General features: G+C 40.5%; 1 protein-coding gene across 1 annotated transcript; it reads right to left on the bottom strand.

Moving 5' to 3' along the window:
- LOC110142006 (testis-expressed protein 13D-like) lies at window positions 1-3,891 on the bottom strand. Its single transcript, XM_070462278.1, has 2 exons — window positions 2,171-3,891; window positions 1-1,614 (listed from the first exon to the last, which is right to left on the bottom strand). Exons 1-2 carry the CDS (start codon window positions 3,654-3,656, stop codon window positions 1,583-1,585), a joined length of 1,518 nt encoding a protein of 505 aa, XP_070318379.1. The 5' UTR covers window positions 3,657-3,891; the 3' UTR covers window positions 1-1,582.
- Between the last annotated feature and the right edge of the window lie 13,515 nt (window positions 3,892-17,406).

Raw genomic sequence — 17,406 nt, 5'->3', positions numbered from 1 at the left:
TCTCCAGGGGGAACTCCAGGACACCTCTTGTTCAGACTGGAGGCTGATCTGACTTTCCAGCCCCTGGGCTCCACCCTGGCTCCCCTGGCTTGCAGCAGCTGCCTCAGGGGAGCAGAGCCTGCAGAGAACACACAAAGTGGAAGAGAAGGGCCCAAGGGCGTTCTCAGGAGCTCTTGTCCCAGTCCAGTTCTACTTTTAATCCAATTAGTCCTCCCAAGAGAAGCACCATCCACAGCACGATGTCTGTCTTTGGAATAATTTTGTTCTTCAGCCACTGGCTGGAAAGGGACTTGGGATGGTGGCTGGTCTTTCAGGCAACCAGGAAACTAGTTGTCCCTCTCGAGGGAGGAAATCAGGAGTATCAGAAAAGTCTTGCCTGCACTCTTGTGAGGCCACTTTCCTGCTCTTTGCCACTACTCATTTGTGTCATCTGGGACCAACGAGATGAGCTGTTGGCAAATCAAGTCCATCCACAAAAATCTCTTTGATCTTGCCCCCAAAACTACAGAAATAATCTGGATGCTATTTCAACTGCATTTATGCAAAGGCCACATGACATAAGAGACAAAGAAATCACTCCGGATATAATTTGTATCCCAAAGTTGGCTCTCTCCTGTTATCTAACCAAACTCACCAAATCAGGTTACAGGGTATGCACCAGATATTAACATATAACTCTAGTTTCTAAAACATATCAGAAAATAACTATTTGTTTAATGAATTAAATGAAATTCAACAAATTTGCTATCATCTCTACAACTTAACACTTCATCCTTCAACTCTGAATTCCTTGTCCCAGCAGAGAAATTAAATCCTAACAAAATTCTTTTGCCCTCCTTTTCTCCCAAGTGCCAAAGCATCTCTTCTTTCCTGACTTTTCTCTCTTCTCAGATCCAGTCAGTGTGGGGCCTCACCATGGTATGGGTCAGAAAGAAATGAGGATTATGTCTTAGGCTCTTGGAAGATCCAATGGGATAGGTTCAGATTCTTCAGAAGAAGCAAATTCTGTAGGGCTCAGAGACATAAAGACAAACTCTCACCTGTAAAACTTAAAAAACAAAAACAAGAAGTAAACATGAGCTTTGCAGTAGTTAACAAATGAACAATAGCATTTTCAAGGAATAGCAGGGTTCCTAAAATCCAATATAGCTTATAACTAAAAATGCATGGCTGTTTCCAGCCAAAGACATGGCATTTTCTGGAAAACAAGATTAATAAGAAAACAGAGGGACTTCCCTTGTGGTCCAATAGTTACGAATCCACCTGCCATTGCAGGGGACACAGGTTCCAGCCCTGGTCTGGGAAGATCCCACATTATGCAACTAAGCCCATGCACTACAACTATTGAGCCTGAGAGCTCTAGAGCCTGGGCTCTGAAACAAGAGAAACCACCATAATGAGAAGCCCACACAACGCAAAGAAGAGTAGATCTCTCTGGCTGCAACAAGATAGCCCGTGAGCAGCAATGAAGACCCAGCATGGCTAGCCATAAATAAATAATTTCTCTTTTTTAAGAAAGAAAACAGAAAAGAATGAAAAAGGAAAAATAAAAGTCTTGACCTCAGCTTCTCTGGGATGTCAATCAATCAGTATCAACCATGTAGAATTCAGCACCTGGGAACATAAATTCAATTAGGAGAAATTCCTTAGAGTATGATACTTAAAAGCCATCCATCTTTCTTCAAGTAAATGAAAACCACACACACACACACACACACATATATATATATACACACACATATGTATATATGTGTGGGCTTTCCAGGTGGCACTAGTGATAAAGAATCCACCTGCCAATGCAGGAGACATAAGAGACTTGGGTTTGATCCCTGGATCAGGAAGATCCCCTGGAGGAGGGCATGGCAACCCACTCCAGTATTCTTGCCCAGAGAATCCCATGGACAGAGGAGCCTGGCAGGCTACAGTCCCACAGGGTCACAAAGAGTCGGACATGACTGAAGCCACTGAGCATGCACGTTATTTACGTGTATATGTATACCCACAATGATAAAAAGTTGTTATTTAGGTAATGGGATAATGAATTACTTTAATTTTTATATCATAATTTTGGTTTCACATTTTCTGTAAAGTAAATGAGAACTTTCTTATCAAAAGAGTATGGGTTCTTAGGAAATTGGTTTTTCTTTGGAGTGTTTCCATTCTTACTTACCTTCCTGAAATTGGTGAGTTTGTCCTGAGTCTGGGCCTCCACTCCCAACTGCCCTCCAGACTTTCCAGTATTTATAGCAGGACTCGCACCACGAAAAATTCATCACTTTACACCATGGGCACTTCCAATTCACTGAACTGCAACCTGAAGCAGACTTCTCCTTGTGGTATGATTCTGAGGCTTCTTTCCCTTTTGGTTTCTCGGTCTTCTGCTCCTGAGGCTGTTGTTTCTCTGGGTTTTCTCTCCCATCATGGCTCCAGCTGTGCCCCTGGGCAGTAGCCTGAGGCCTCTCTGGACCTCCTTCCTGGCTCTGGCTTCTGCTGACTCCCAGGTGGTCAGTCCCCTGGGGTCTCTCTGGATCTTCTTGCTTGTGACTTCTATTGTACTCCAGGGGGAGAATCCTCTGGAATCTCTCTAGATCTCTCTCCTGATTCTGGTTTCTGCTGTCCCCCAGGGGAACAGTCCCCTGGGGTCTTCTGGGAACTTCTTCCTGGCTGTGGCTCCCACTGGTCCCCAGAGGGACCATCTCCTGTGACCTCTCCTGACCTTCTTCCTGGTTAAGACTTCTGATACCCGCTAAGGGGACTGTACCCTGCAGGATCTCAGGACCTCCCTGGCTGTAGCTCTTCTTGTTGCCCAGGGGGGCTATCTTCTCTTGAAAGCCCACTGCAACCAATGGGCCAGGTAGACAGACTCCCGGAGAAGGCATCTGAAATGGGACTGCTGCAGCTTCTGCTTCTGCTGGTGGTACAGGTGGCAAGGATTGTGATCCCATGGGGAATGGTGCATGGTATGGAAATGGATACAGCATCGGCATTGGCATAGGGGGTTTCATGGCCTGGGACCAGGAACTCGGTGGTCCCGGCACATAAACAGCAGCTTCTGGGGCAGGCATCTGCCTCAACCTATAAGCAGCTGCCTCAAAATAAGGCCTGCCAGGCACCCCCATGGCCACCTGCTGCTCCGTGCTCATGGGCCATGCTACTGCCCCAAATTGCTTGGCTCGAGGCCCAGGCCCCATCTCTTGGGCCAATGGGGGGACCTGGAGCAGCCGCCCACGAAGCACATCACATTCCTTCAGCACCTGCTGCAGTGAGGCCCATGTGAAGCGCAACTGTGACACCATCTCCTCCCGCTCCTCACGGAGGCGCTGCAGCTTGAAGGCCAGGGCCCAGTAAGTCTTCTCTTGCTCCTCCACCTGCTCCTGCAACCACCGGATCTGACGCTCCTGCCGCTCCTGCTGCCTCATGCCAACACGCACGCTCAAGGCCAGCGCGTTCCAGGCACAGGCCCTCTTGATGGCGTGTGGCACCTGTGGGTTAGCTAAGACAACTTGCAGCCGATCCTCTACCTCACTCCAGGGTCCCGAGCAGAAGGCCCTATAGAAATCATGGTCGCCTCCGTTCATGAGGACCTCGCTGTTGATGAAACTGATTACATCGTTGTGACGAAAGCCACTGGTGTGGTCCCCAAAGTTCACCGCCATGGCCGCCGAGACCTAGTCAACCAACCACCTCACTGAGGAAGATGCCACCTCCCAGCAGCAATGGCAACTAAAAGCTGCGGCTGCTACCAAGTCCGCCCTTCACCTGCCGGGTCAGTCCTCCTTCAGTCCTAGCCCAACCTTGGCCTCCTCGTCGGCCTCTTTCTCCCTCACAGTCTCCTGCTTTCCTCACAGAGAGTAAAGCAGTTTCCCTCACGACGCCAGCCTCGGTTCGGCAGCCGACAGCGAGACACGTCACAGTCGTGCTGAGCCACCCGCAAGGCCTGATGGGATCTGCCTCCCAGCAAGGGCCCCCTGTACAGGATGAGCAGACCAGAAGCTGCCCTGGGCGCCACAGTGAGCCGCTAGAAGGCTTTATTGTTAAAACTTCGGAAGGACAATACCCAGCATGGTGGAATGAATCTCTAACTGGTTGGAACTGCATAGGGGGGTACAGTTCTACTTTTGTCTCACCTTCCTCTCCCATAGTTCTTACATACACTTCAGACCTTTAATGAAGTCAGTTCCACTGTCGGCACACTTCCCTCAGCATCCTGAATAAACGAACTTAGAATCCCTGTCTGGAGGAAATGGCAACCCACTCCAGTATTCTTGCCTAGAGAATCCCGTGGACAGAGGAGCCTGGTGGGCTGCTGTCCATGGGGTCGCACAGAGTCGGACACGACTGAAGCGACTTAGCATGCATGCATGCATTGGAGAAGGAAATGGCAACCCACTCCAGTGTTCTTGCCTGGAGAATCTCAGGGACAGAGGAGCCTGGTGGGCTGCCGTCTATGGGGTCGCAGAGTCGGACACGACTGAAGCGACTTAGCAGCAGCAGCAGCAGCATCCCTATCATCAAGAAAATCTTGTGATTGAGCCATGAATTTTTCTGAACTCTCCCTTTAAGTTCACTGTCATTTTTACCTGATCAACCCTGTTTACCAAGGTGTCTCTCCTATTTTAATCTAAATAGTCTCACGACCTGTGTTTTCCCTGCAGAAAATGCTAAGGAGTTCTGCAGGCAGCCCCAAAAGGAAACTGGAATCTACACAAAGAAATAAAGCACAGGCTAAAGGTAACTACGGCTGCCCTAGTGGCTCAGGCAGTAAAGAATCCCCTGCTATGCGGGAGACCCAGGTTCGATCCCTGAGTCAGGAAGATCCCCTGGAGAAGGGAATGGCTACCCACTCCAGTATTCTTACCTGGAGAAATCCATGGTGTCATGCCCTCCTCCAGGGGATCTTCCCCAACCCAGTGATGGAAGCTGCATCTCCTGGATCTCCAGCACTACAGGCTGATTTTTTACAGGAAGCCCAACTACATACGTAAATAAATACAAAAGACAGTGTTACTATATTTTGTGATTCCTCTTTTTTAATATAGGATTTAGAAGATGACTATATAAAACAATATAAATCTGTCTTCATGGTACATAATGTGTGAAGGTGTAATTTCTGTCAGTAACAGCATAAAGGGGGTGGAGCTATATAGGAGCAATGACTTTATATACTGTTGAAATTCAGTATGTATTAATCCAAAATATACTGTTACAAATTAACATGCTAATTCTAATTCCCAGAACAACCACTACAAAAATAGGTAAAAAATACACAGAAAAAGAAATAAGCAGGAAATCAAAGTGGTAAACTACCAAAAAAAAAAAAAAAAGAAAGAAAGAAAAACGAAATCAGTGAAATACAAAAAAAAAGGTAGTCATGGAGGAATGGGAGGTGATATAAGACACTTTAGAAGACAAATAGCAAAATATCAAGTCCTTCCTTATCAGTAATTGTTTCAAATGCAAACAGATTAAACTCCAGTTAACAGGAGAGATTGGAAAAGTAGATACTTTTTTAAAAACATGATCCAGATGTATATTGTCTGTAAGAGATTCATTTTAAATTCAAAGATATGAATTGGTTGCAAGCATAATAAAAAGATACAAAAGGCTATCCCATACAAACAGTAACTAATTAAAAACTAGAGTAGCTCTCCAAATATCAAAGTATACTTTATGACAAAAATTGTTCAGATTAAAAAAGAGGGTATTTTATATATATATATATATATATATTTTAAAGTCAATCCATTTAGAAAACAAACTTATGGTTGCCAACGAAGAAAGATGGTGGAAGAGGAGGGATAAATTAAGAGTATGGGATTAACAGATACTTACTACTGCATATAAAATAGATAAATAAGAATTTGCTATGTAGCATAAGGAGCTACTATAAGATAATCAATATCTTGTAATAACCTATAATGGAAAAGAATCTGAAAATATATATATATATATATATAACTGAATCACTTTGCAGTATACCTGAAACTAACACAATACTGTAAATCAACTACACTTCAATAAAAATATTTTAAGGGTTAATCCACCAAGAAGGTATATCAATTATAAATGTATGTGCATCTTATATACGCACTTAACATCAAAATCCCAAAATACATGACAGAATTGGAGAGAAGAGGCAGTTCTACAGTAATAGCTGGAGACTTCAATACTCCATTTTCAATAATTGATAGAAAGACTTGATAGAAGATCAAGAAGGAAATACAAGACTTGAACAGCACTATAAACTAAATAGACCTTACAAACATCTGTAGAACAGTCAACCCCAAAACAGCACATTATAATACATATTCCTTTCAAGTGCATATAAAAGATTCTCAAGGATAAACATTTTGAGGCCACAAAACAGGCCTCAATAAATGTATGAAGATTGAAATCATACTAAGTATGTCCTCTGATCACAGTGAAATGAAATTGGAACTCAAAACAGAAAGAAATATGCAAAATATACAAATATGTGAAAATTAAACAACACTACTAAATGACCATCAGGTTGAAGAAATAAACCAAGGGAAATTAGAGAGTATGTTGAGATTAACACAACATCCCAAAACTAATGAGATTCAGTGAAAGCAGTGCTCAGAGGGAAATTTATACCTACAAAGGCCTACATTTGAAAACAGAAACATAACCTAACTAGCCCACCTTAAGGAATTATAAAAAGGAGAGAAAACTAAACTCAAAGCAAGCAGAAGAACAGAAATAAAAATTAGAGTGGTGATAAACAAAACAGAGAAGAGAAAAAAATAGAAAAAATAAATGAAACAATAAATGGTTCTTTGGAAGTTTCAACACAATTGACAAACTTAAATAGATTGTTCCAGGAGGAAAAAAAAAGAAAGACTCAAATTACTAAAATCGGGAATAAATGTGGGACATTTACCACCAATCTTACAGAAATAAAAAGGATTATAAAAGACTACTATGAAGAATTATAGGCCAATGAGATGAAATGGACATATTCCTAGAAACAGACAAATACATTCAAGAAGAAATAGAAAATCTGAACAGACCTGTAGAAAATATAGATTGAAAAAGTAACCAAAAACCTTACAAAACAGAAAAGTCCAGGACCAAACAGCTTCCCTGGTGAATTCTACCAAATATTTAAAGAAGAATTAACACCAATCATTCTCAGACTCTTCTAAAAAACTGGAGGAGGGAACACTTTCTAACTCATTAATGAGACTAATAATGTTGTTATCAAAGCCAGACAAAGACATCACAAGAATAGAAAACTATAGACCAATATCCTTTATAAATATAGATGTAAAACTTCTCAACCAAATATTAGCAAATGGAATCTAGCAGTGCATTAAAAGATTTATAAAACATGGCTAAATGGGATTTACCTCAGGAAAACAAGGATGGCTCAAAAATGAAAATCAATGGCTGTAATACACCATATTACTAGAATGAAGGGAAAAAAAATCCACGTGATCAACTAATAAATACCAAAAAAAAAAATTTTTTTTTAAACTGCAACACACTTTCATGAGGGAACAAAAAACACTCAGAAAACAGAATAGAAAGGAATATCCTCAACCTGATAAAGGGCATTTATGAAAAACCCATAGCTAGCATTATATTAAATGGTAAAAGACTCAAAGCTTCCCTGCTAAGATCAGGAACAGATAAGAATACCACATGTACCATTGCTATTCAACATTGTCCTAGAACTTCCAGCTCAAGCCATTAGACAAGAAAAAGAAAAGTTATCCAGATTAGAAAAGAATAACTAAAATTGTTTCTCTTTATAGAGGACATGATCCTATATACAGAAATCCCCAAAGAATCCACAAGAAAGTACTAAAACTAATAAATTCAGCACAGTGGCATGGTACAGGATCAACATGCAAAAATCAGTGGTATCTCTATACACTGCTGCTGCTGCTGCTGTTAAGTCGCTTCAGTCGTGTCTGACTCTGTGTGACCCCATAGACGGCAGCCCACTAGGCTCCCCCGTCCCTGGGATTCTCCAGGCAAGAACACTGGAGTGGGTTGCCATTTCCTTCTCCATCTCTATACACTAGCAAAGAACAATTCCATTTCCAGAAAATTATGAAAATAATTTCACTTTAGTACTGTCAAAAGAATAAAGTACTTAGAAATAAATTTAGTCAACAAAGTGCGAGACTTATACACTGAAAATCATGAAGCATTGCTGAATGTGAAGAACACCTAAATAAATGGAAAGACACCTCCTGTTCATTAATTGGAAGGTGGTGTATTGTTAAGATGGTAATACTCTCCAAAGTGATCTGCAAATTCAGTTCAGTACCTATAGCCTTTATTTTTGCAAAAATGTAAAAGCTGATCCTAAAATAATCATTGAATTGCAAAGGACTCTAATAACCAAAACAGTCTTTAAAAAGGAGAATAAAGTTGTAGGAGTCATGCTCCTTGATTTCAAAACTTACAAGGTTAGGGTACCAACACAGAGTGATACTGACATAAAGATAGACCTGCAGTTCAATGGGATAGAGTCCAGAAATAAATTTATCATCTGTGGTCAATTGATTTTTAAGGGCACCAAGACCAATCAGTGGGAAAGGAATCGTCTATTCAACAAATGGTTTGGAGGTAACTATATATCCACATGTAAAAAAATGAAGGTAGACTATTCAGTACAGTTCAGTTGCTCAGTTGTGTCCAACCCTGTGACCCCATGGATTGCAGTACACCAGGCCTCCCTGTCCATTACCAACTCTCCGAGCTTACTCAGGCTCATGTCCACTGAGTGATGATGCCATCCAACCATCTCATCCTCTGTCATCCCCTTCTCCTCCTGCCCTCAATCTTTCTCAGCATCAGGATCTTTTCAAATAAGTCAGTTCTTCGCATCAGGTGGCCAAAGTATTGGAGCTTCAGCTTCAGCATCAGTCCTTCCAATGAATATTCAGGACTGATTTCCTTTAGGATGGACTGGTTGGATCTCCTTGCTGTCCAAGGGACTCTCAAGTCTTCTCCAACACCACAGTTCAAAAGCATCAATTCTTCGGCGCTCAGCCTTCTTTATGTCCAGCTCTCACATCCATACAGGACTACTGGAAAAACCATAGCTTTGACTAGACAGACCTTTGTTGGCAAAGTAGTGTCTCTGCTTTTTAACATGCTGTCTAGGTTGGTCATAACTTTTCTTCCAAAGAGCAAGCATCTTTTAATTTCATGGTTGCAGTCACCATCTGCAGTGATTTTAGAGCCCCCCAAAATAGTCTCACTGTTTCCACTGTTTCCCCATCTATTTGCCATGAATTGATGGGACCAGATACCATGATCTTAGTTTTCTGAATGTTGAGTTTTAAGCCAACTTTTTCACTCTCCTCTTTCCCTTGCAAGAGGTTCTTTAGTTTTTCTTCACTTTTTGTCGTAAATGTGGTGTCACCTACTTATCTGAGATTGCATATCTAGTAATAGGTAGACTATTACCTCAGTCCATATAGAAAAATTAACTCAATTTTTTGTCTGTTGTTGCTAGTTGTTTTGAGTTATTGTCATTTTAGCCACTTTTCTAAATGATTTTTATGAAGTTTATATTCTTTATCATATGTGGCCACTGAAACCTCTGTTCCATTAATTTAGTGGTCAGCTAGTGTACAGACAGAGTATCTCTAAACACCTAAAGCCCAGTAATATTTTTTAAAAGAATTTTTAAAACTCTTCCCCACTCTTGGAAGATTGTTTTGGGACACAGCTTCAGTGCTTAGCCAAGCCATTTACAACCCTGCCCTCACCTTTACTTCCTGCCTATGCAGAGCCTGAAGACCAGCAGAGGTGAAGATTTAGGATCTTTTGTAAGGATTAGGCCTTTTCTAAACATGTATCCAGTCTTGGGCATATGCATGGTCTTCTCAACTCCCTGACTTAAGCAAGAGATTTTAAAAACTCTCATTCTACCATAGATCCCCTTTCCCAAACTCTTTCTTATCAAGGCTTTTTGATCTGTCTCGTTTGTCCTGACAGTTATCCCTTGACCCAAGCTGCTCTGGCCAATACTTTTGCTTTTAAGTGCTTTTGGCAAATGCCACTTGGGAAGCCGCCCCGGAGCTGGGAATGCTCTGAACTGGGCAAAACAAAGGCAAGCACTTGTGCACCAATCCTTCCAGGAGCCACTAGACAGATTGAAAACAATAAATAAATACACAACCATACTTCTTTTAGAATAAGGTCTATAATTGCTCCCTGAGGTGCCCAACTACCTGCACCAAGAGTGCAGGCTGCTCGCCTCATGACTGCCTCCCATCTGGCATGTGGGGAAGGGCTGGTAGACAATTTAAAACACCAGAGAACTCTCGCGCAGCAATGCAGCAGCGTCCTTCTTCATTAAGTTTCCCCCCGGTTGTTATAAGTTTTCAACTAGATTCCAGAGTTCTGTAAAGTTGATTCTGACAGTTTTTTGCCAACTCATTAGTTGCTTTAATGGAGGGACAGAGCCCCAGGGTTCTCTACTCTGTCATTTTTGGTATAAAGAAAGCTATCATAGCCCCAAACCATTAATAATCCAAGTAAGATTAATTTCATCTCCTTGTCATCTCTCACTCATCCTTCCAGCTCAGCTATCACCTCCTCCAGGAAGACCACTCTACAACCCATACTGTAATGAGTTTTTTAGTCTTCTTTTTCACCAACGAGTCTCTCTGGAGCAGAGACTGTATCCCTTCATATCTGGATCCCTAGCCCCTAATATAGTTCTAGTTACTTAACGGTGCTTGTAAATGCCAAAGGGAAGGAACAACAGAATAATGGAAGATGTGGGGAAGAAAGAGGGAAAAGCAAACTATTCCATGATTTCTATAATCCTGTTTAAAATTCAAACTGAACCCTATAAGAAGATGTCCCTGTCATGGTTTCAATTTTTTAAAAAAGTAATTTTGGGAATTCTCTGGTGGTCCAGTGGTTAGGACTCCACAGTGTGATTCCCCCCTCCTGCCCCCACCCCCACAAAAAAAGACATACACATCTCTAAAGAAAAAAATTCACTAGTGCCAAACTGATGCATCTATCTTGTGGGGAAGTGCTTTCATACAATGTCAAGCTTTATAACAGTTTCAAACTATTTCTAAATGAATGCAATAACACTTCATAAATGCCAAGGTATTTTAAAATTATTATTAAATTTAAGATACATTTGACCTTTAAGACCTTTATGGAATCAGTTTCCACTGTATTGGAACAGGAAAGTGATAGATAATGGCCTATAAAGTGAGATTTTTAAAGTAACCTGACTGAGTTATCATTCTTGATGAAACAATGATAATATCACAAATACCACCACACTTTACTTTGCAGGTGTGCAAGTTTGCAAAGTGTGAATATATGTTTACAAGAGAGTAGAACAATTCAATTGCATAAATTAATCAATCTGAGAAACCACATTAAAAACATAGCTAATTTTTACATGATTTTCAGTAAGTTCATATACTTTCAATTTTAGTGTAACCTCTGTCACAAAGCCTTCATAACAACTTTAAATGATAATCATTGATGATAAAGGAAGGAAAATAACATTTTAAAGTTCATCATATTAGTATGTATCTACGCTTGTGCAGATTTAATCTCCTAGGAATCAAAGGTGTAAATAGAATAGAGAAAAGCATATACAGTAAATATAAGCTATATGTGCTGAGTATTGAGGAACAATTTTATACTGCTTTAGGAAAATTTACACCTTTTATTACATATGCTTTATTTTCTTGTACTTTGCAACCCACAGTGACCTCTGTGATATGGCTGTCCAGAAAATTCTGAAAGAAAAGAGAGGCAGCACCTGGGCAGTTAATCTCAGAAATACTAGAGCTCCGTTTCATGAATTCTTTTCCCCATGGGAGCAGGATATATGGGCAGAAAACCATTGTAGATAATCAACACGAGCATGAGCATAGCTGAATACAGTGTCACATCGTAAGTAAATATAGCTTACAATCAATTTCATCTGACTCATATTGACAACTTGCATAGTTATTATTGTCCATACAGTAAAACTAGCTACAAAGAGTAAGCAGATTCTGTAAATTCACTTTATATAGACAAACTGGACTTTTGTATTTCCTTTCTCCATGTTTAATTCTCAAGTATCTGTAAGTTACATCACTGTTGAACATGTTCCCTGAAGTCACTCACAGTTTTATGTCTTCCTACCCCCATTCTCACCACAAACAACTCATATACACAACTTCTTACATCTGCTCACATTCCAAGGTGCACTGGAGAACTTAAGGAAGCAGGAACTCTTGGACATTAAGCTCCAGCTGACTGACTGACTGGCAAATTGTGCTTGGATCATCACACTGGGAGGGGAAGGTGGGTACAGATGAGCCATCAACCCAGACCTACAGTGTGAAACAAAGAGGAAAGAACTCTCAGTCCCCAAGGATCTGAGAGTTTTAAGGTTGGGACAGAAGTAGGAGACTGAAGCAGAGAGGGAGGAACCAACTAATGGCAGATCTGTGATCAGTAATTATCTCAGGACATGCATAGACCGACTAGGACAGAAAAACTGGGGGTACACCCTTTGAGAAAAATCACTGGCCTGGAACTGAAGGAAACTGACAGGCCTTTTTTGCCATAACAGTTCTTAGAAATAGCTTACCAGTTGTGCCATCTCTAAAATACACTTATGTTTTTAATAGAAATTCATTTATACTGGAGTGTAAAATGACTATTGCTCTGGTTTTGATCTAATGGCAAGGAGGAGACTTTTGAGGGTACTAGATACCTAAAGGTCAATAGACTAAAGCTGATGATTGAATAAACAGGAAGAGGTGAAGTCAACTTCTATAATATTTTTATCTGGTGAGAGTAGTACCAACAAGCCTAACCCCACACTACCTCACAGCCTTTTTTTTTAATGCCACAGAATGCGATTTTTCAGTACTTTCCACAGGGCAAATGGGTGGTGGGTTGGCTCTAACCATGAGTTCCAGGCTTAAAACTTAGTTTTAACATCAAGAGCAGATCCAAATGCCAGACTGGATGAAGCACAAGCTGGAATCAAGATTGCTGGGAGAAATATCAATAACCTCAGATATGCAGATAACACCACCCTTATCGGCAGAAAGTGAAGAACTAAAGAGCCTCTTGATGAAAGTGAAAGAGGAGAGTGAAAAAGTTGGCTTAAAACTCAACATTCATGGCATCTTAAAACTAAGATCATGGCATCTAGTCCCATCACTTCATGGAAAATAGATGGGGAAACAATGGAAACAATGACAGACTATTTTGGGGGGCTCCAAAATCACTGCAGATGGTGACTGCAGCCATGAAATTAAAAGATGCTTGCTCCTTGGAAGAAAAGTTATGACCAACCTAGACAGCATGTTAAAAAGCAGAGGCATTACTTTTCCAACAAAGGTCTGTCTAGTCAAAGCTATGGTTTTTCCAGTAGTCATGTACGGATGTGAGAGTTGGACCATAAGAAGGCTGAGCACAAAGAATTGATGCTTTCGAATTGTGGTGTTGGAGAAGACTCTTGAGAGTCCCTTGGACAGCAAGGAGATCCAACCAGTCCATCCTAAAGGAAATCAGTCCTGAATATTCATTGGAAGGACTGATACTGAAGCTGAAGTTCCAATACTTTGGCCACCTGATGTGAAGAACTGACTCATTTGAAAAGACCCTGATGCTGGGAAAGATTGAAGGCAGGAGGAGAAGGGGACAACAGAGAATGAGATGGTTGGATGGCATCACCACTCAGTGGACATGAGTCTGAGTAAGCTCCGGGAGTTGGTGATGGACAGGGAAGCCTGGCGTACTGCAGTCTGTGGGGTCACAGAGTCGGACACGACTGATCGACTGAGCTGAACTGAACTGAAGGTACCCCTGTGATTTTTTTTCCATAACCTTTTTGATCTTTGCTCAGTGAACTCCATTTTGCTATTAGAAAGGAATGGGCAACAAGCAGCACTGACAGGACTCTATCCAGATTTCCCTAACCTGAAAAGGACATAAAGCCATTGGCAGAAGAAATCAATTATGCTTCCAGACTTGCCTCAAGGCTGAGAAGAGAAGATGATGACTTCTTCACCCTCTCTGCCAGTGTCTGAGTCCCACACTCCACTCTGTCCTGCTCTTCACAAGTCAGTGGATAGGAGGACAGCAGACATCTCTAGAGGTGCCACCTCTTTCTATGGAAATTTGGGATTAAAACCTTGTACCAGATAAGGGCACTCATTTCCCACCACCCTAAGAAAGACAAACTTACACAACCACTTCAGAGGAGACAGACACTGTACCCAATGAAGCCACGCAATGAGAAGGCAACATTCCAGACCTGCTCCCTCTGCCCAAGGGCACCCTCAGCACTGTACCCTCACCAGAGGGGTTTTGGCTCTGAAGTGCCACTCATCTCCCTCTGGAATGCACTTTTTCCCATATGCCCTTACTGACCCACAGCTGAGTAAATGCTTTGGACCCTTTCTCGCTGGTAATAATAACAGCTATAATTTAGGGAGTGCTCACATGGTGACTAGGGCTTCCCTCATAGCTCGAGTGGTAAAGAATTCGCCTGCAATGCAGGAGACCCTGGTTCAATTCCTGGATTGGGAAGATCCACTGGAGAAGGGATAGGCTATCCACTCCAGTATTCTTGGGCTTCCCTTGTGCTCAGCTGGTAAAGAATCCACCTGCAATGTGGGAGACCTGGGTTCAATCCTTGGGTTGGGAAGATCCCCTGGAGAAGGGAAAGGCTACCCACTCCAGTATTCTGGCCTGGAAAATTCATGGACTATATAGTCCATGGGGTCGCAAAGAGTCGGTCATGACTGAGCAACCTTCACTTTCACTTCACTTCACTTCACTTTCACGTGGTGACTATGCAAAACAAAAAAACACTGTATATATTATCTCATTTAATCCTCAAAACAACTTTATGAATTACAATTATTATGCCTTTTTATAGACAGGAAACGGGTTCATAAAGATTAATTAATCTGCCCAAGATCACAGAGCTAGAAAGTGGTGGATCATAACACTTTGGTGAAGACAGCATACTTAGTTTCAATCTTTTTCTTTAAAGAAATTTAATGTTAGTGATACAGCTAAAGTTCTCCTCCATCATATTTTCTTTCTGTCTCCCTCTCTCCTTCTTTCTGCAGAAGTAACTCAAGGTTGGTGTATATCTTCCTGGATATGCTTTTATAAATGTATGTTTATCCATAAACAATATATAGTATTACCTCTGTGGTAAATGTTATCAACTTTTTTCAGACTCACATTTTTCACTTTATATGATGTTTTTTGAATCTTGACATGTTGATAACTGTAAATTGGTGGTGGTTTAGTCACTAAGTAGTGTCCTGACTCTTGCGACCCCATGGACTGTAGCCTGCCCAGCTCCTCTGTCCTTGGGATTCTCCAGGCAAGAATACTGGAGTGGGTTGCCATTTCCTTCTGCAGGGGATCTTCCCAACCCAGGAATCGAACCCAGGTCTCCTGCACTGCAGGCAGATTCTTTACTGACTGAGCTATGAGGGAAGATTAGTTCATTCATTCTAACTGCTGTTAGGGAATTCCCTGACAGTCCAGAGGTTAGGACTTCGTACTTTCATTGCAGGGGACATGAGTTCCATTCCTGGTTGGGGAACTAAGATCCTGCAAGCTGTGTGTCATGGTCAAAAGTAAAAATTTTTACCTGCTATTTAATAGTTCACTCTATGAATGTGTACTTTCCATTTTTTTCACCATTAGCAACAGCTGCAAACAACGACATTGTACATGTCTACTGGGATATACATGTGAGTATATGCCTAGAAATGGAATTTTCTCCATACGTATACCTCTATGAGACATTCTTAAGGAATATTCACCTGATTGCAACAGCCTGTATAAAATTATCTCCTTAAATGTCCAGTGATTTTGTCTTTCACATCATCTTTATTGTTTTCATCCTTCTGCAATCTTTGAACTAATTTTTTTAACTATGAGCTTAGCTCTTTAAATTTCAACCTTTCTTCTTTTTAATATATCCATTTAAGGCTTTAATTTTCCCTCCAGGTACTACTTTAATTGCATCCCACAAATTTTTATATGTAATATATTCATTGTGAAATTCAAAATATCTCTTTATTTTCAATATCTTACTTGATCCAAGTGTTATTTCAAAATCTATTTTTAATTTCTCAAATATGAGGATTTTCTAGATATATTTTTGAAATTCATATCTAATTTAATTGCATCAAAGTTGGCATATTCTCTTATTTTAATTATTTGAAATGTTAGGCATATTATTACAGCCCAGTTCATAATCATATTTGATAAGTGTTCCACATGTATGTGAAAAAATTATATTCTGCAGGTGTTGATAAAGTGTTCAATATCTTTTCCTTAGCTCAGATTTGTTCATTGTACAATTCAAGCAATAAAACAGATAACAATAATATTGTATTATACAGAGAATAAAGTAAATATCCATGAGTTTCTACAGGTATAAATAGATTGAATAAATATATAAATGGGGGAGAAGGAACAAAACTCCCACACAGAAGTATTTGAAATAAATTATGTAGATATCCTATCCAAAAGGAGGAGGAGCTTAACACCCCATTCCTTGAGGGTAGGCTGGATTTAATGGCTCAATTCCAAAGAATAGACTATGGGAAAGGGAAAACAGTAACTTCACAGTGGAAAAACCTGGAAGACACCACCTTAACCAAGTGATCAGAGTTAATATTATCAGTAATAAGTGATATTGAAGTCACATACCTCCATTTGATGCAAAGAAATGGGTACTTTACTTCTTTGATGTTCTTTCCAAAAACCCATAACCCAAGAGAAATCATGAGAAAAATTTCAATCATAAGAAAATATCACATCAAACAATCCCAGATTGATAGACATTCTACAAAATACTTGATCATGCAAATTTAGCGAAGGTCATAAAAGACAAAGACTGACAAATTGTGACATACTGGTGGAGACTAAAGAGACATGATAACTAATGCAATGTGGTATCTTGGATTGGATACTGGAAAAGAAAAGGGACATTAGTGGGAAAATTGGTGAAATCTGAATAAAGTGTGCACTTTAATTAACAATAAATCTACCAATGTTAATTTCTCAATTTTTATAAATATGCTGTGGTCACTTAAGATGTTCACATGAGGGAATTCCCTAAAGGTCCAGTAGTTAAGACTTCATGCTCCCACTGCAGGGGGTGTGCATTCCATCCCTGGTCAGGAAACTAAGGTCCCACAAGCAGCATAGCACAGCCAAAAAATAAAGATGTTCACATTAGGAGAAGTTTGGTGAAGAGGGTATGGGAACTCTGTACTATCTTTGTAACTTTTCTATAAAGTTATTCTAAAATTATAATTTTATTAAAAACACATTTATTCATTGTATTCAAATTATATATATGTATGTATACATATATATACACATATATGTATGTAT

Source organism: Odocoileus virginianus, unplaced genomic scaffold (assembly GCF_023699985.2).
Source record: "Odocoileus virginianus isolate 20LAN1187 ecotype Illinois unplaced genomic scaffold, Ovbor_1.2 Unplaced_Scaffold_2, whole genome shotgun sequence".
Lineage (NCBI taxonomy): Eukaryota > Metazoa > Chordata > Mammalia > Artiodactyla > Cervidae > Odocoileus > Odocoileus virginianus.
Note: the sequence above shows the minus strand (reverse complement) of the source record. Positions and strands in the feature narration are given on the sequence as shown.